Here is a 21,157-nt window from a genome sequence, read left to right as displayed (position 1 = left end):
TTGCTGCTGGTGAATCTCTGATCCACCTCTACGCAGGCGACACCATTCTGTATACTTCTGGCCCTTCTTTGGACACTGTGTTAACAACACCTCCAGACGAGCTTCAATGCCATTCAACTCTCCTTCCGTGGTCTCCAACTGCTCCTAAACACAAGTAAAACTAAATGCATGCTCTTCAACCGATCGCTGCCTGCACCTGCCCGCCCATCCAGCATAACTTCTCTGGACGGTTCTAACTTAGAATTTGTGGACAACTACAAATACCTAGGTGTCTGGTTAGACTGTAAACTCTCCTTCCAGACTCACATCAATCATCTCCAATCCAAAGTGAAATCTAGAATTGGCTTCCTATTTCGCAACAAAGCATCCTTCACTCATGCTGCCAAACATACCCTCGTAAAACTGACCATCCTACCAATCCTCGACTTCGGCGATGTCATTTACAAAATAGCCTCCAATACCCTACTCAACAAGCTGGATGCAGTCTATCACAGTGCCATCCGTTTTGTCACCAAAGCCCCATATACAACCCACCACTGCGACCTGTATGCTCTCGTTGGCTGGCCTTCACTTCATAATCGTCGCCAAACACATTGGCTCCAGGTCATCTACAAGACCCTGCTAGGTAAAGTCCCCCCTTATCTCCGCTCACTGGTCACCATAGCAGCACCCACCTGTAGCACGCGCTCCAGCAGGTATATCTCTCTGGTCACCCCTAAAGCCAACTCCTCCTTTGGTCGTCTCTCCTTCCAGTTCTCAGCTGCCAATGACTGGAACGAACTACAAAAATCTCTAAAACTGGAAACACTTATCTCCCTCACTAGCTTTAAGCACCAGCTGTCAGAGCAGCTCACAGATCTCTGCACCTGTACATAGCCCATCTTTAATTTAGCCCAAACTACTACCTCTTCCCCTACTGTATTTATTTATTTTATTTATTTTGCTCCTTTGCACTATATTATTTATATTTTAACTTTTAACTTTCTTCAAACTACAAATCTACCATTCCAGTGTTTTTCTTGCCATACTTTATTTACTTTGCCACCATGGCATTTTTTTGCCTTTACCTCCCTTATCTCACATCATTTGCTCACATTGTATATAGTCTTATTTTTTTCTACTGCATCATTGATTGTATGTATTTTTACTCCATGTGTAACTCTGTGTTTTTGTATGTTGTCGAACTGCTTTGCTTTATCTTGGCCAGGTCGCAATTGTAAATGAGAACTTGTTCTCAACTTGCCTACCTGGTTAAATAAAGGTGAAATAAATAAAAATAAATAAATAAATAAATGGTTCAGGTAGAACCTTTTGGGTTCCATGTTAAACTTTTTCCAAAGAGGGTTCTACCTGAAACCCCAAAACAGTTATCCTATTGGGACACCAGAAGATCAATTTTTTCTAAGTGTAGAGACACTTACATAACAGGGTTCTACCATGGTGACGGTCACAATACTTTACAGTAACTGAATATTAGACACAACACAATCCAATCTGTGAGTTTGATGTCCTGTACAGGGGAAAAAATGCTTCCATGTCAACAGGTGTACCGCTTGTAGCCAAAGAAAAACCTTCTTATAGGGTGTTAGATTGTGTCCCAAATGGCACCCAATTCTCTTCATGTATTTAATAATAGGGTGCAATTTGGAACACAGTCATGGCAATTGTAGAAAGAGGAACTGCACTGTGAAGTGGAGAAAGAACTGGGTCAAGCCAGTACATATGCCCCCAGGCTGACAGATAAAGTCAGATTTTGCAAAGGTGTTTAAAAAAAATGTGCTTGCAGAAAACACAAACATGCTAAAACAGTGCAGTGAGAGCATTGTTTTATACTCAAGGTTGAAGTAACTTTAGATGAAGTTAACTCAACACGAAATGTGTATTTTACATGATTTAACAATTTAAGGCAGCAGGGAATTTTTACGGTGTATTTATTTTTATTATCATATTTTACAAAAAAAAGACATATATTTAAAACATACAATATACTCACAGTGAAGCCGCTCAACAACTACATCACATTAGTTATCGAACAGACTCACATCAAGAGTGACACACAGAAGCAACCAGGGTCACAGCCCTGCTCCAGGGCACGTCGACAGATCTCCCACAAGGTCAACAATGGGGACCCGAACCAGCGATCCATCAGCCTCTGGCCCAAGCTCCCAAGCGCCAGGCCACCAACCCTCCAAGATCCCCCCACAGTTCCCCAAGAGCTGCCCCTAAACCATTCGATTCCACATCCCAATCCTCAGCTCCCTCCAGTCTCTGCTGGCCACCCTCTTCCGATTTCTACGCACAATATATCTTTCAACTATGCTGTGATAATTATCACACAATTTTAATCTATCTAATTGAATAGAATCCACACATTGCGAGTTGAAGATAAATACTTTTACTAAGAGTATTAGTATATTAGTAATTGACTGACCCGATCTCTCCAGATCTCCCAACAGTACAGTCGTGGCCAAAAGTTTGGAGAAAGACACAAATATTAATTTTCACAAAGTCTGCTGCCTCAGTTTGTATGATGGCAATCTGCATATACTCCAGAATGTTATGAAGAGTGATCACATGAATTGCAATTAATTGCAAAGTCCCTCTTTGCCATGCAAATGAACTGAATCCCCCTAAAAACATTTCCACTGCATTTCAGCCCTGCCACAAAAGGACCAGCTAACATCATGTCAGTCATTCTCTTGTTGGGGATTGGGGGCAGTATTTTCACGGCCGGATAAAAAACGTACCCAATTTAAACTGGTTACTACTCTTACCCAGAAACGAGAATATGCATATAATTGGATAGAAAACACTCTGAAGTTTCTAAAACTGTTTGAATGGTGTCTGTGAGTATAACATAAGTCATATGGCAGTCAAAACCCAGAGACAAATCCCAACAGGAAGTGGAAACCTGATTTGTGGAATCACTTTCAACACTTTGCCTATGAAACACACGGTGAGTTAGGATTCATCTAGCACTTCCTAAGGCTTCCACTAGATGTCTACAGTCTTTACAAAGTGGTTTGAGTCTTCTCCGGTAAAAACTGACCGAACGAGAGGACTGGAAAGTTTGTCATAGAGGGAGGGCCATTACTACTATGACGCGCGTGCCCGTGCGTACTCTTTTAATCCGAAACATTTAGTAAGACAATGCAATCGTCCGCCTTGAATATTATTGAAGTTCTGATTGAAAAAGGCCCTAAAGATTTATGTTATACAACGTTTGACATGTTTGAACGAACGTAAATACATTTTTTTTGCTCATTCGTGAGGACAAGTCCCGCGCGCTTCGTACATTATGAGTAGCCTTCGGAACGCGCTAACAAGAAGGAGCTATTGGGACATAAATTATTAACTTTTTCGAACAAAACTACATTTGTTGTGGACCTGGGATGCCTGGAAGTGCCTTCTGATGAAGATAACCAAAGGTAAGTGAATATTTACAATAGTATATTTGATTTTAGATGACTCCAAGATGGCGCTAACCTGTATCACCTAGCCTATTTTTTTGAGCATAGCACCTCGTTTATTGCAAAGTGTGATTTCCCAGTAAAGTTATTTTTAAATCTGGCAATGCGGTTGCATTCACGAGATGTTAATCTATAATTCTTTGAATGACAATATTATATTTTACCAATGTTTTTGAATAGTAATTTTGTCAATTGTAGCGCTGATTCACCGGAAGCATTTGAGGGAAAATATTTTCTGAACGTCACGCGCCAATGTAAAATGCTGTTTTTATATATAAATATGAACTTTATCGAACAAAAAATGCATGTATTGTGTAACATGATGTCCTAGGAGTGTCATCTGATGAAGATTGTCAAAGGTTAGTGCTGCATTTAGCTGTGTTTTGGGTATTTGTGATGCATGCTAGTTGCTTTGAAAATGGCAGTGTGATTGTCTTTGGCAGGGTACTGTCCTAACATAATCTAATGTTTTGCTTTTGCTGTAAAGCCTTTTTGAAATCGGACAAGGTGGTTCGATTCAGGAGAGGTGTATCTATAAAATGGTGTAAAATAGTCACGTTTGAGAAATTGAAGTTATAGCATTTATGAGGAATTTGTATTTCGCGCAACGCGATTCCACCGGCTGTTGACTAGGGTGGGACGCAAACGTCCCACGTTTCCCAGACAGGTTAACACAGTTGTGAGTGTTGACGAGGACAAGGCTTTAGATCACTCTGACATGCAGATTGAGTTCGAATAACAGACTGGAAGCTTCAAAAGGAGGGTGGTTCTTGGAATTTTTGTTCTTCCTCTGTCAAACATGGTTACCTGCAAGGAAACACGTGCCATCATCATTGCTTTGCTCAAAAAGGGCTTCGCAGGCAAGGATATTGCTCCTAGTAAGATTGCACCTAAATCAACCATTTATCGGATCATCAAGAACTTCAAGTTGAGCGGTTCAATTGTTGTGAAGAAGGCTTCAGGGCACCCAAGAATGTCCAGCAAGCGCCAGCACTATCTCCTAAAGTTGATTCAGCTGCGGGATCAGGGCACCACCAGAACAGAGCTTGCTCGGGAATGGCAGCAAGCAGGTATGAGTGCATCTGCACGCAGAGTGAGGCAAAGACTTTTGAAGGATGGCCTGGTGTCAAAAAGGGCAGCAAAGAAGCCACTTCTCTCCAGAAAAAACATCAGGGACAGACTGATATTCTGCAAAAGGTACAGGGATTGGACTGCTGAGGACTGGGGTAAAGTAATTTTCTCGGATGAATCCCCTTTCCGATTGTTTGGGGCGTACGGACAAAAAGCTTGTCCGGAGAAGACAAGGTGAGTGCTACCATCAGTCCTGTGTCATGCCAACAGTAAAGCTTCCTGAGACCATTCATGTGTGGGGTTGCTTCTCAGCCAAGGGAGTGGGCTCACTCACAATTTTGCCTAAGAACACAGCCATGAATAAAGAATGGTACCAACACATCCTCCGAGAGCAACTTCTCCCAACCATCCAGGAACAGTTTGGTGATGAACAATGCCTTTTCCAGCATGATGGAGCACCTTGACATAAGGCAAAAGTGATAACTAAGTGGCTCAGGGAACAAAACGTCGATATTTTGGGTCCATGGCAAGGAAACTCCCTAGACCTTAATCCTATTGAGAACTTGTGGTCAATCCTCAAGAGCCGGCTGGACAAACAAAACCCCACAAATTCTGACAAACTCCAAGCATTGATTATGCAAGAATGGGCTGCCATCAGTCAGGATGTGGCCCAGAAGTTAATTAACAGCATGCCAGGGTGGATTGCAGAGGTCTTGAAAAAGAAGGGTCAACACTGCAAATATTGACTCTTTGCATCAACTTCATGTAATTGTCAATAAAAGCCTTTGACACTTATGAAATGCTTGTAATTATACTTCAGTATTCCGTAGTAACATCTGACAAAAATATCTAAAAATACTGAAGCAGAAAACTTTGAAAATGTATATTTGTGTCATTCTCAAAACTTTTGGCCACGACTGTATTATTTCTAGGGTCAATTTTAGATCAATGTTATGCATTTTCAGCCATTCCTCAACCTGAGACCAGAAACAGGCTACTTGAGGGCAATACCAAAATAAACTATTGATTCTGTATCCTCACAACAAAATCTGCAGAGCTTTGATGATTGTATGCCCCAAATGTTCAACATTTTGTTGGTGGAAAGAATTCTATATAATAATTTTAGCTGAAAAGCATGAAGGCTTGAGTCTTGCTTCGTTGAATATATCAACTCATACACCCTGTACCACGGAATCGGTACATCAAAAATCGGTATGGCACAGCTGTCAACTTCCTGGTCCTCAAATGAAACTGGTATACTTTCCTATTTATGCTATTTTTATTCCTCTGCCAGTTTTGATCCTTAATATTGGGCAGACAGACCAGTTCCCTACCTCCTCCCGCTGCCACCTGCCTCCCCCATTTTTGGGGTAAGCGGTTATTAATTGGTTGTAATCTTGGATTGCACAGACCTCCCGTACAATTCTGATATCTCCATGAAAGACATAACTCTACCATTCCAATTTACAATATAATTTAAAAACAAAATACCCTTTTCAAACAACTTTCCCATAAATACAGTTATTTTATTAACCAGCACATTTGAGTTCAGCCATAATACATGTTGTAATATTTGCTATATAAATTACATGTAATCCTTTCCAGGGCGATGAATTTGAAAAAAGTATATTTTTCATTTAATCGAAAATGAGACATGGCAATCTGCACAAAGGCAAAAAGGCAATTTTTAAACAATGGATGAGCTTTTCTTAGTAATCTACTTGATAACCATTTAGAGTTCAAGTAAAACTTTTGAATAAGTGAAGCTTTTAGAGAGAGGTTTCAAGCTTTTATACTTAATAATCTCAACCCACCCAATTCATATTAATTACACAGGTAGGCATACTTTATCATGTCTGGTTTAGCGTCTCAGATAAAGCAACATGTTTTTTTCTCATTTGATTTGAAAAATGAATCATCAGTAGTCAGCGTCATATGTAAATGATATGTCTAAGGAGTTAACCGGGCAATTTTCCACAGGCAAAATTGCCCCGTTAACTCCTTAGTCACATCCATGGTTGCAGGATCTTGTCTGTTTTTACAAGTGTTGTATTGAAATTCATTGTGGAGAACCTATTTATATATTTTGTCACCGTCAGCCCATTTTATTAGTAAATTTCAGGGTAATGTAAAAGTTTTATTTTTTAAAGATCCAATAAGTAATATTGCACACTTATCATAATAGGTTTTATTCCAGAGAGTCCAGAAAAGATATCTAGATCTTCAATGACACATTGCAGGGATCTAGCTTGCGGACTTAATATAAAACTTGAGTCATCGGCATATAGTTGAAGTCGGGAATTTTACATACACTTAGGTTCGAGTCATTAAAACTCGTTTTTCAACCACTCCACACATTTTTTGTTAACAAATTATTTGGCAAGTCAGTTAGGACATCTACCTTGTGCATGACAAGTCATTTTTCCAACAATTGTTTACAGACAGATTATTTCACTTATAATTCACTGTATCACAATTCCAGTGGGTCAGAATTTTACATACACTAAGTTGACTGTGCCTTTAAACAGCTTGGTAAATTCCAGAAAATTATGTCATGGTTTAGAAGCTTCCGATAGGCTAATTGACATAAATTGAGTCAATTGGAGGTGTACCTGTGGATGTATTTCCAGGCCTACCTTCAAACTCAGTGCGTCTTTGCTTGACAACATGGAAAATCAAAAGAAATCAGCCAAAGACCTCAGAAAAAAACTGTAGACCTCCACAAGTCTGGTTCATTCTTGGGAGCAATTTCCAAATTCCTGAAGGTACCACGTTCATCAGTACAAACAATAGTACGCAACTATAAACACCATGGGACCACGCAGCCGTCATACCGCTCAGGAAGGAGACGCGTTCTTTCTCCTAGAGATGAACGTACTTTGGTGCGAAAAGTGCAAATCACTCCCAGAACAACAGAAAGGGACCCTGTGAAGATGCTGGAGGAAACAGGTACAAAGTATCTATATCCACAGTAAATCGAGTCCTATATCAACATAACCTGAAAGGCCGCTCGGCAAGGAAGAAGCCACTGCTCCAAAACCGCCATAAAATAGCCAGACTATGGTTTGCACATGGGAACAAAGATCATACTTTTTGGAGAAATGTCCTCTTGTCTGATGAAACAAAAATAGAACTGTTTGGCCATAATGTCCATCGTTATGTTTGGAGGAAAAAGAGTGAGGCTTGCAAGCTGAAGAACACCAATCCAACCGTGAAGCACGGGGGTGGCAGCATCATGTTGTGGGGTTGCTTTGCTGCAGGAGGAACTGGTGCACTTCACAAAATAGATGGCATCATGAGGAAGATAAAAAATGTGGATATAATGAAGCAACATCTCAAGACAGTCAGGAAGTTAAAGCTTGGTCGCAAATGGGTCTTCCAAATGGACACTGACCCCAAGCACACTTCCACAGTTGTGGCAAAATGGCTTAAGGACAACAAAGTCAAGGTATTAGAATGGCCATCACAAAGCCCTGACCTCAATCCCCTATAGAACATTTGTGGGCAGAACTGAAAAAGTGCGTGCGAGGAAGGAGGCCTTACAAACCTGACTCAGTTACAGCAGCTCTGTCAGGAGGAATGGGACAAAATTCACTCAACTTATTGTGGGAAGCTTGTGGAAGGCTACCCTTAAACGTTTGACCCAAGTTAAACAATTTGAAGGCAATGCTACCAAATACTAATTGAGTGTATGTAAACTTCTGATCACTGGGAATGTGATGAAAGAAATACAAGTTGAAATAAATCTCTCTCTCTACTATTATTCTGACATTTCACATTCTTAAAAGAAAGTGATGATCCTAACTGACCTAAGACAGGGCATTTTTACTATGATTAAATGTCATGAATTGTGAAAAACTCAGTTTAAATGTAATTGGCTAAGGTGTATGTAAACTTCTGACTTCAACTGTACATGGACACCTTTGTTTTTAAGCCTTGGATTTCTAATCCTCTAATGTTGTTATTTGATCTGATTTTAATAGCTAGCATTTCGATGGCCATGACGAATAGATATGGTGAGAGCAGACACCCTTATTTAACTTCTCTTGACAATTCTTAACTCTCTGAGAAGTACTATTTTACACCTGGGGTTGCTATACATTACCTTTAACCATTTTATAAGAGAATCACTGAAATTGAAAAAATCCAGGCATTTATAAATACAATCGAGTCTGACTTTATCAAAGGCCTTTTCAAAATCCGCTATAAATATCAGGCCTGGCTTCTTAGATGTTTCATGATGTTATTTTACTTCTAGTAGTTGTCGTATATTATCTCCAATCTATCGTCCATGTAAAAAAAACTGTCTGATCAGTATGAGCAATACCTGGTAAAACCTTTTTAATTCTGAGTGCTATGCATTTCGCTTGTATTTTTGCATCACAACATTGAAGTGTAAGAGGCCTCCAGTTTTTAAGATAGACTGGATCTTTATATTTGCCATCTGGGTCTTGTTTTAATAATGGTGAAATCAGACCTTCCCGCTGAGTACCTGACAGACTGCCATTTCTATAGGAGTAGCTAAAACAAGCTAACAATGGAGCTTTGAGCATATAAAGGCTATATATACCTCTATACCTCTGTATGCCATCAAGCCCTGGGTTTTTTTTCAGACTGAAAGGATTTAACCTCTATGGGACCGGCGGGACGAATTCGTCCCACCTACGTAACAGCCAGTTGAATCCAGTGGCGCGATTTTTTAAACGTTTGAAATACTATTACTTCAATTTCTCAAACATATGACTATTTTACAGCTATTTAAAGACAAGACTCTCGTTAATCTAACCACACTGTCCGATTTCAAAAAGGCTTTACAACGAAAGCAAAACATTAGATTGTCAGGAGAGTGCCCAGCCAGAAATAATCAGACACCCATTTTTCAAGCTAGCATATAATGTCACAAAAACCCAAACCACAGCTAAATGCAGCACTAACCTTTTATGATCTTCATTAGATGACACACCTAGGACATTATGTTATACAATACATGCATGTCTGTTCAATCAAGTTCATATTTATATCAAAAACCAGCTTTTTACATTAGCATGTGACGTTCAGAAAAAGCATACCCCCCGCAAACTTCCGGGGAATTTACTAACAATTTGCTAAATTACTCACGATAAACGTTCACAAAAAGCATAACAATTATTTTAAGAATTATAGATACATTAATCCTCTATGCATTCGATATGTCCGATTTTAAAATAGCTTTTCGGATGAAGCACATTTTGCAATATTCTAAGTACATAGCCCAGCCATCACGGGCTAGCTATTTAGACACCCGGCAAGTTTAGCCTTCACCAAAATCACATTTCCTATAAGAAAAATGGTCTTACCTTACCTGTTCTTCGTCAGAATGCACTCCCAGGACTTCTACTTCAATAACAAATGTAGGTTTGGTCCCAAATAATCCGTTTTGTTCGTGCGTTCTAGACACTATCAGAATGCTAAATCACGGTCGTGCACATGGAGCAGAACGTGACAAAAAATGTCTAAATATTCCATTACCGTACTTCGAAGCATGTCAACGCTGTTTAAAATCAATTTTTATGCAATTTATCTCGTAGAAAAGCGATAATATTCAGACCGGAAATCTGCAATTAGCTAAACAGCCGAAGGAAAAAACGCCACGGGGGCGAATCGCGCACGCGCCTAATTCTATTGTCCACTGATGGGACACTTGGAAAAGGGGATAATGTGTTTCAGCCTGAGGCTGCCTCGTCATCGTTCAGGTTTTTCCCGGGTTCTGAGAGCCTATTGGAGCCCTAGGAATTGTCACGTTACAGCTAAGATCCTGACTCTTCAATAAACAGAAGCAAGAACAACAACACCTTGTCAGACAGGGTACTTCCTGCATGAAACCTTCTCAGGTTTTTGCCTGCCATAGGAGTTCTGTTATACTCACAGACACCATTCAAACAGTTTTAGAAACTTTAGGGTGTTTTCTATCCAAACCTGAACAATAATATGCATATTCTAGCTTCTGAGTTGGTGTAGGAGGCAGTTAAAAATGGGCACATATTTTTTCCAAAATTCTCAATGCTGCCCCCTAGCCCGTAGAGGTTAATAGCCTCAAAACGTTATTCCTCTGTAATTTTTAAGTTGTTTTAGCAAAGTACATAATAAACTTTTCTCATTTAATATGTGGCCAAACTCTTCCATGCCCACAGTCCTGTTGGCATAGCAGGAAATTCAAGTCACTGGCAACCAAGAGATTATGAGTTCAAATCCCAGATGAAGTGTTAAGTGTGCTCACGATGAAGAATCTTAAAAGAATGTTACTTTTGACCAAAAGATTCAAGTTCAACTCAACAGTCGTTAAATATAAATTTGTCAGCTTCACTTACTAACTAGGTTGAAGTAACTTTAGATTAAGTTTCCTGAAACAACAGGGTGATCAAATTAATATCCGTATTGTTGGGAGTGTCATCATAGGTAATATGCACATCCCAAATACCTAACTTTTTCTACCAGATCTGGGCCAAACAGGTACACTACTTTGTATAGAATGAGTGTACAAATCATGAAGAACACCTGCTCTTTCCATGACATAGACTGACCAGGTGAATACAGGTGAAAGTTATGATCCCTTATTGATGTCACTTGTTAAATCCACTTCAATCAGTGTAGATGAAGGGGATGAGACAGATTAAAAAAGTATTTGAGACATGGATTGGAGTATGTGTGCCATTCAGAGGGTGAATGGGCAAGACAATATGTAAGTGCCATTGAAAGGGGTATGGTAGTAAGTGCCAGGCACACCGGTTTGTGTCAATGCTGCTGGGTTTTTCACGCTCAATAGTTTCCCGTGTGTATCAAGAATGGTTCACCACCCAAAGGACATCCAGCCAACTTGACACAACTGTGGGAAGCATTGGAGTCAACATGGGCCAGCATCCCTATGGAATGCTTTCAACACCTTGTAGAGTCCATGCCCCGACGAAGTGAGGCTGGGGCGGAACTCAATCTTTATTTCTTAATGTTTTGTGCACTCAATGTATATTGTATGTGGGGCTTTTTCTTTGTATTTTATAAGTGCAGTCAGTAAGTGCAGTGATTCCCATCGACTCACTTCATGAACTGCCTTAACATTAAACTCTTCTCCCCCAGTGGTCTCAATGAATCATTTGCAGTATGTTAGGACTGAACCTGTCCTTTTTCTCTTGTCTTGTAGCTGCACACTGACCTGGATAAGGGCGAGAGCGCAGTGAAGTACACTCTCATGGGAGAAGGGGCGGGCTCCATTTTCACCATCGATGCAACGACCGGGGACATCCATGCCTTAAGAAGCCTTGACAGGGAGGTGAAGCCTTACTACACCCTTCGCGCCCAGGCTGTTGATATCGACACAAACATGCCCATGGAGCCCGAATCACAGTTTGTGATCAAAGTCCAGGACATCAACGACAATGAGCCAAAGTTTCTGGAAGGTCCGTACACAGCTAGTGTCCCTGAGATGTCACCTGTAGGTAAGAAGAAATATCAGAAAATACTTTGTGTGGCCTATTCCCTTTTTAGTGCACTTCTTTTAACCAGAGACCTATGGGTTTAACCAGAGACCTTCTTCCACGACAAATTACATCAGTTGGTGTTTTGTTGATGGTGTTGTAAAACACTGTCTCAGGTGCCACTCCATAATCTCCCATAAGTGTTAAATTGGGTTGAGATCTGGTGACTGACTGACTGACACACACACACACACACACACACACACACACACACACACACACACATTTTAAACCCCCTATGCTCCTTTGAGACCCCCCTTTCAAAGTCACTGAGATCCCTTCTTCTAGCCATGGTAGCCAAAAAATGGTTAACTGGGGCATTTTTATACATTAACCTAAGGATGATGGGATGACAATTGCTTAAGTAACTAAGGAACTATACCTATGTGGATGCAATTACTTTCAATATACTTTGCATGAGTGGTGTAAAGTACTACTTAAGTAGTTTATCGGGTATATGTAATTTACTTTACTATTTCTATTTTTGACAGCATTTACTTTTACTTCACTACATCCCTAAAGAAAATAATGTACTTTTTACTCCATACAGTGCTTTGCAAAAGTATTCACCCCCTTCGCATTTTTCCTATTTTGTTTCATTACAACCTGTAATTTAAATTTATTTTTATTTAGATTTCATGTAATGGACATAGTTCAAGTAGTTCAAAATGGTGAAGTGAAATCAATAAAATTACTTGTTTAAAAAACATTCAAAACGGAAAAGTGGTGCGTGCATATGTATTCACCCCTTTGCTATGAAGCCCCTAAATAAGATCTGGTTCAACCAATTACCTTCAGAAGTCACTTAATTAGTTAAATAAAGTCCACCTGTGTGCAATCTAAGTGTCACATGATCTCAGTATATATACACCTGTTCTGAAAGGCCCCAGAGTCTGCAACACCACTAACCAAGGGACAACACCAAGCAAGTGGCACTATGAAGACCAAGGAGATCTCCTAACAGGTCAGGGACAAAGTTGTGGAGAAGTACAGATCAGGTCTGGGTTATAAAAAAATATCAGAAACTTTGAACATCACATGGAGCACCATTAAATCCATTATTAAAAATTGGAAAGAATATGGCACCACAACAAACGTGCCAAGACAGGGCCACCCACCAAAACTCACAGACCAGGCAAGGATGGCAATAATCAGAGAGGCAACAAAGAGACCAAAGATAACCCTGAAGGAGCTGCAAAGCTCCACAGCAGAGATTGGAGTATCTGTCCATAGGACCACTAAGTTGTACACTCCACAGAGCTGGGCTTTACGAAAGAGTGGCCAGAAGAAAGCCATTGCTTAAAGAAAAAAATAAGCAAACACGTTTGTGTCACATCTGCTCCTGCCACGCCCTCTAGTGCTCATCCTGTGTCTCCTTGACCTGCCGCCACTCCCCCAGTGCTCTCTCCCTCTCCCTCTGTGTGTGTGATTGTGTGGGCGGAGATAGGTGTGCTGGAGTCAGAGCAGATCCCCACCAGCTGCAATCTGTTCCATAATCAAGACCTCTACAAATACTCAGTCCTGCCACTTCCAAACTGCCAGATCATAATCTCTGCCCAGTTAGTCCATGATTCTAGCCGTTTGCTCCAGTTGTGCCTGTTTTCCCTTGGCTGAATCTGTTTCCTCTCCACTACAGTTCTGCCTGCTCTGACTCTGGTCCCTGTCTCCAGTCCGACTTCTCGTCAGTCATGCTACTCTGTCCTGGATTCCCCACTCTACGCTCCCTCCGGACCTGCTTTCCCTGTTCCCACACCTCTCGCTTCAGCCTCAGCCTCCGCACCTGGTTTCCAGCAACCTGCCTGAGCTTTCCCTGGCCTGCACTCTATCTTCCCCCATGTTCAAAAAATACCTTGGTTACCTCATCCCAGTCTCCTTGTCTGAGTGTGCTCTGCGTGACAGTTTGGTGTTTGCCAAAAGGCATGTGGGAGAGTCCCCAAACATATGGAAGAATGGACTCTGGTCAGATGAGACTAAAATGAATATTTCTGGCCATCAAGGAAAATGCAATGTCTGGCACAAACCCAACACCTCTTGTCACTCCGAGAACACCATCCCCACAGTGAAGCGTGGTGGTAGCATCATCTTGTGGGGATGTTTTTCATCGGCAGGGACTGGGAAACTGGTCAGAATTGAAGGAATGATGGATGGCGCTAAAAACAGGGAAATTCCTAAGGGAAACCTGTTTCAGTCTTCCAGAGATTTGAGACTGGGACGAAGGTTCACCTTCCAGCAGGACAATGACCCTAAGCATACTGCTAAAGCAACACTCGAGCGGTTTAAGGGGAAACATTTAAATGTCTTGTAATGGCCTAGTCAAAGCCCAGACCTCAATCCAATTGAAAATCTGTGGTATGACTTACAGATTGCTGTACACCAGCGGAACCCATCCAACTTGAAGGAGCTGTAGCAGTTTTGCCTTGAAGAATGGGCAAAAATCCCATTGGCTGGATATGCCAAGCTTATAGACACATACCCCAAGAGACTTGCAGCTGTAATTGCTGCAAAAGCTGTCTCTTCAAAGTATTGATTTTGGGGGGATGATTTTTAATTATTATATATATATATATTTCCTTTTATTTAACTAGGCATGTCAGTTAAAAACAAATTCTTATCAGTGATGGCCTAGGAACAGTGGGTTAACCTGTTAGGGCTAGGGGGCAGTATTTACACGGCCAGATAAAAAACGTACCCGATTTAATCTGGTTACTACTCCTGCCCAGTAACTAGAATATGCATATAATTATTGGCTTTGGATAGAAAACACCCTAAAGTTTCTAAAACTGTTTGAATGGTGTCTGTGAGTATAAGAGAACTCATATGGCAGGCAAAAACCTGAGAAGATTCCATACAGGAAGTGACCTGTCTGACAAGTTCTTGTTCATCTTGGATCTTTTTATTGAAGACTGAGGATCTTTGCTGTAACGTGACACTTCCTACGGCTCCCATAGGCTCTCAGAACCCGGGAAAAAGCTGAATGATATCGAGGCAGCCCCAGGTTGAAACACACTAGCGCGTTTGGCAAGTGGTCTATCAGCGGGCCGTTAGACTGAGGCTTGTGCATGAGGGGATAGCATGCTTTTACTTTCTCTCTCGTTGAATGTAAACAGGCTTTGCCGGTCGGAATATTATCGCTTTTTTACGAGAAAAATGGCATAAAAATTGATTTTAAACAGCGGTTGACATGTTTCGAAGTACGGTAATGGAATATTTAGAATTTTTTTGTCACGAAATGCGCCGTGCTCGTAACCCTTATTTACCCTTTCGGATAGTGTCTTGAACGCACTAACAAAACGCCGCTGTTTGGATATAACAATGGATTATTTGGGACCAAACCAACATTTGTTATTGAAGTAGAAGTCCTGGGAGTGCATTCTGACGAAGAACAGCAAAGGTAATCAAACTTTTCTAATAGTAAATTGGAGTTTGGTGAAGGCTAAACTTGCTGGGTGTCTAAATAGCTAGCCCTGTGATGCCGGGCTATCTACTCAGAATATTGCAAAATGTGCTTTCACCAAAAAGCTATTTTAAAATTGGACATATCGAGTGCATAGAGGAGTTCTGTATCTATAATTCTTAAAATAATTGTTATGCTTTTTGTGAACGTTTATCGTGAGTAATTTAGTAAATTGTTAGTAAATTCACCGGAAGTTTGCGGGGGGTATGCTAGTTCTGAATGTCACATGCTAATGTAAAAAGCTGGTTTTTGATATAAATATGAACTTGATTGAACAAAACATGCATGTATTGTATAAGATAATGTCCTAGGTGTGTCATCTGATGAAGATCATCAAAGGTTAGTGCTGCATTTAGCTGTCTTCTGGGTTTTTGTGACATTATATGCCAGCTTGAAAAATGGGTGTCTGATTATTTCTGGCTGGGTACTATGCTGACATAATCTAATGTTTTGCTTTCGTTGTAAAGCCTTTTTGAAATTGGATAGTGTGGTTAGATTAACGAGAGTCTTGTCTTTAAAATACTGTAAAATAGTCATATGTTTGAGAAATTGAAGTAATAGCATTTCTAAGGTATTTGAATAACGCGCCACAGGATTCCCTGGCTGTTACGTAGGTGGGACGATTTGGTGCCACCTACTCTAGAGAGGTTAACCTCTCTAGGACCAGCGGGACGAATTCGTCCCACCTACGTAACAGCCAGTTGAATCCTGTGGCGCGATTTTCAAAACCTTTGAAATGCTATTACTTCAATTTCTCAAACATATGACTATTTTACAGCATTTTAAAGACAAAGACAACCAATTTTTATGCAATTTATCTCGTAGAAAAGCGATAATATTCCGACCGGGAATCTGCATGTCTGTAAACTGAGGGAAAAACCGAAAGACGGTGGCGGGGCAGGTCACGAGCGTAAGGCTTTCTCCTCTGATAGAGCACTTAGCTTTTGCTCTCGTGTGTTTCAGCCAGGGCTTTGAATTACGCCATTCCTGTTTTTCCCGGGCTCTGAGAGCCCATTGGAGACGTGGGAAGTGTCACGTAACAGCAGAGATCCCTTGTAATAGATAGAGAGAATCAACAAGGGCAAGAAATGTTCAGACAGGGTACTTCCTGAACAGAACCTTCTCAGGTTTTTGCCTGCCATAGGAGTTCTGTTATACTCACAGACACCATTCAAACAGTTTTAGAAACTTTGGAGTGTTTTCTGTCCAAAGCTAATAATTATATGCATATTCTGGGCAGGACTAATAATCATTTTAAATCGGGTACGTTTTTTTATCCAGCCGTGAAAATACTGCCCCCTAGCCATAAGATGTTAAACTCACAGACATCATTCAAACAATTTTAGAAACTTCAGAGTGTTTTCTATCCAAATCTACTAATAATATGCATATCCTACCTTCTGAGCCTGAGTAGCAGGCAGTTTACTACGGGCACGCCTTTCATCCGGACGTCAAAATTCTGCCCCCTACCCTAGAGAAGTTAATTCCAGGGTGTAAGGCAACAAAATAGAAAAAATGCCAAGGGGGGTGAATACTTTCGCAAGCCGCTGTACATTTTCCCTGACGCCCAAAAGTACTTGTTTCTCTTTGAATGCATAGCAGGACAGAAAATGGTCCAGTTCACATACTTATCAAGAGAACAACGCTTGTCATCCCTACTGCCTCTGATCTGGCAAACTTTGTAAATGATTTCTGAGTGTTGGAGTGTAAATTTAAAAAACATGAAACTCTGGTTGGCTTGATATTACTTTTGACACTTAAGAATATTTTAGCAATTATATTTACAACCAAATAATTTTAGACTTTTACTCAAGTAGTATTTTACTGGGTTACTTTCACTTTTACTTGACTCATCTTCTATTAAGGTATTTTTACTTTTACTCAGGTATGACAATTGGGTACTTTTTCCACCACTGCTTTGCATCCCTCATTTACTCAAGAGTTTCCTTTATTTTGGCAGTTACCTGTACACTCCACACACAAACTGGGCTCTAAATCCGTATGGTCCCTTTCAAGCTGATCGAAAACATGGTTCATTCTACAACTCACTGCAGGGAAACAGAGATGGAAGGCACTGAAGCAGACTTTAGTCTCTGTGTGTTGTGTGTTTTTTGAGAATTTAGGACCTGCCTGCGACATAACTATTTCCTTTAAAGATGCAATATGTAACTTTTTGCGCAACCCAACCAAATTCACATACAAAATGTGTGTCATAGATCTGTCATTCTCATTGAAAGCAGTTTCAGTTTTGTACACCAGCTTTAAACAGCTGAAAATACAATATTTTGGCTTATTGAAAATACATTTCACAGCGGTTTAGATGGTACAAGGATTCTCTACACTATACATTGCTTGCTTTGTCACAAACTGAAATTAGGTGAACTATTCAAACGTTATTGCACCTTTAAACGAGGGATTGAGCATGCTTTAGAAATAATTATTATTTTCATATTATTCTGCAGTCACTCTTGACAATTTAGTGACTTTATCCTATATTTGGCGAGTTCAACTACTTTTCAGGCTGCCTTTGGGGAGTTTTGACACAGAGGGTTTCTATGGTTTTGATAGCATTTAGCAACTTTTCCCACTCAGTTCTGATGCAAACAAGAGTGGGAGAAGCTGTCTGAGCAACAGAAATCACAGCAACAGCACACACACAGGCAGAGAATAACAAGGGCAGGGGGTGTAAGGTGTCATGTAAAAATCTTCCCAGTGTGAAATAGTTCCAAATCGTTTTGATTGTGTTCTGATTGTGATGTCATGCTGCAAAATCTCTCCCAGCGTGAAAATGTTCCCAATTCAATAATTGCACGCGCATCTCTTTATATGGATGGCTGAGCTCGTGCGGCTGTTTCTCTCACATCCTCCCTCGAGCTCAAAAACTGTGCTTGTGGGCACACACATTTGCTTCATACATCTGCCAATCAATGGTGGGCAGGAGTATTGAAGATTGTATCAGAAGCTTGTTGAGACGTGAGATCAGCATATAAATACCAGGACTTGCGAGTCAAAGTGCTGAGGGTTGATGTGAGGAGAGATTATTTGCGATGCTAATGGTTAATCACTTATTTACAACTAGGCAGTTTGTGCTGGTTTATCAGAATGTGCTGTATTCATGTTTTTGCTTGTGTGATTTAGTGATGCAATCCTTTAAGAAACACCTCTATTTCCATAAAGCTTTCAAATACGAGTGCTTGGTTTAAAATGTATTAACAAATCTATGCACCACTTTTTAACATGGCTCATTCCAGTTCCTTAATTTTCTTTGAAAATAACGTTTTCGATTGACAGTGCATATATATATTGGTTTGTTTGTTTGTTAGTTAGCTAGCTAGCTGTACAAACAAGTTAAAACTGCACGCCTCTGAGAACAAGCCATCTCAACCAGTTTACAGCTAATTATGCTCATTAGCTAGCTAAATCAAGGGCGAGGGGGTGTGAGAGAAAAATCTGCATGAGCACACACATCCACACAAACGCACATGCAATTATTGACTGGGAACATTTTCACGCTGTGAGTTTTTACAACATGACTTCACAATCACAACACAATCAGAACGATTGGGAACTATTTGACTCTTGGAAGATTTTTACATGACATGCGGATAAAGAGGGGGCAAAAACGCTATGTCGGGGACAGCAGCTGTGCCGTCATCGCAGCAACACGTGATTTAGTGACTTCTGGTGACAAATCAAGTAGCCAATAACGGATCTCCCTGAAAAATAGTTGGCAACACTGTCTGCAGTGTGTGCGATAAATGGTTCAATCGGGTGTTTATGGAGCGTGTGCCTGAGAAAAATAGGAATCACTGCTAATTACATTAATGAAATGAATGGAACTGATAGGCCTTCCTTAGGGAAATGGGTGTGGATTCAAAACACCAATTAAAACTGTAGTTTTATTTTCAAAGAATATTAAGGAACTGGAATGAGCCAAGTTAAAAAGTGGTGCATAGATTTGTTTAGCTATTATTAATACATTTTAAACCAAGCACTCGTATTTGAAAGCTTTATGGAAATAGTCCTTTAATTGACGGTCTCGTTCCGTAAGCGGGATGGACATCCAGCGAAAAACTCCTATTGACATTAGCATAAAGAAATGTAATATTTTTTTTTTCAAATATAGGACTGTCTCATATTGTTTTATAGATACACCTCTCCTGAATTGAACCACGTTGTCCGATTTCAAAAAGGCTTTACAGCAAAAGCAAAACATTAGATTATGTTAGAGGAGTATATCGTAAAAGTAGCCACATAGCCATTTTCCGACCAACCACATGCATCACAAATAACCAAAAAACAGCTAAATGCAGCACTAACCTTTGACAATCTTCATCAGATGACACACCTAGGACATCATGTTACACAATGCATGCATTTTGTTCGCTAAAGTTCATATTTATATATAAAAACAGCATTTTACATCGGCACGTAACGTTGACTAACTATTTTCCCTCAAATGCATCCGGTGAAACAGTGCTACAATTTACTGAATTATTATTCGAAAACATTTTTAAAATGTAATATTGTCATTCTAAGATTTATAGATGAATATCTCTTGAAAGCACCTGTAATGCCAGATTTAAAAATAACTTTACTGGGTAATCACACTTTGCGATAAAAGGGGATGCGATACTCAGAAAATTACCTAGTAATACAGGTCTGCGCCATCTTGGAACAATCACATATCACATCTAGTCTTGTATACTATTGTCAATAATCCCTTACCTTTGGTTGTCTTCATCAGAAAGCACTTCCAGGAATCCAAGGTCCACAACAAATGTATTTTCGTTCGAAAAAATTACTCCTTTATGTTCCAAGAGCTTCAGTCTGAAGGCTGATCCAAATGTTCCGTCGGCCGCGGGACAGCTATTTCATGAAAATGCATTTTTTTCCATTTAGGTTCGTTCAAACATGTCAAACGTTGTATAACATAAATCTTCAGGGCCTTTTTCAACAAGAGAGCCAATAAGATTCGAGGGGGACGATTGCATTGTGTTTCAAAACGTTTCGAAAGGGGAGGGAAGCCAGGGCCGCCGGCGTCATAATGGTGATGGACCTCCTCATGTGACCAATTTCAACAGCGTCTCATTCATTCAGTTTTAACAGTAGGAGACTCAAACCACTTTGTAAAGACTGGGGACATCTAGTGGAAGCAATAGGAAGTGCTCAATGAACCATTGCTCACTGTGTGAATTACAGGCAAAGATGTGAAGTTGAGTCCACAATTCAGAATTCCACATCCTGTTACGATCGGTCTCGGGGTTTTGACTGCCATATGAGTTCTGTTATACTCACAGACACCATTCAAACAGTTTTAGAAACTTTAGGGTTTTTTCTATCCACAAGTATTAATATGCATATCCTAGCTTCTGAGTTTGAGTAGGAGGCCGTTTAAAATGGAGACACTTTTTTTCAAAAATCGCTGTAGCGCCCCCTATCCTAGGGGAATGCCAAGAGGTTAAGAAACACTTCTTAAAGGATTGCATCACTAAAACGCACAAGCAAAAACATGAATACAGCACATGCTGATAAACCAGCACAAACTGCCTAGTTGTAAATGAGTGATTAACCATTAGCATTGGCATAGCAGTAATAGAGCGTGTAGAGCTACATTCTACCCGGATGGGTGGTGCAGGGCTTAATCTCTCTCA

The 21,157-nt window shown here is 40.3% G+C and overlaps 1 protein-coding gene across 2 annotated transcripts in view; it reads left to right on the top strand.

The window, feature by feature from the left end:
- Positions 1–21,157, top strand: part of LOC115154013 (cadherin-12-like) — a 271,441-nt gene that overhangs the window by 148,896 nt on the left and 101,388 nt on the right. For both annotated transcript variants that reach the window (XM_029699780.1, XM_029699788.1), the window contains one exon: positions 11,716–12,010. In XM_029699780.1, the coding sequence (XP_029555640.1) occupies positions 11,716–12,010 (295 nt within the window). The remainder of the gene's footprint in view (positions 1–11,715; positions 12,011–21,157) is intronic.

Source organism: Salmo trutta, chromosome 2 (genome assembly GCF_901001165.1).
Source record: "Salmo trutta chromosome 2, fSalTru1.1, whole genome shotgun sequence".
Classification (NCBI taxonomy): Eukaryota; Metazoa; Chordata; class Actinopteri; order Salmoniformes; family Salmonidae; genus Salmo; species Salmo trutta.
This window is presented reverse-complemented; position numbering and strand designations above follow the sequence as displayed.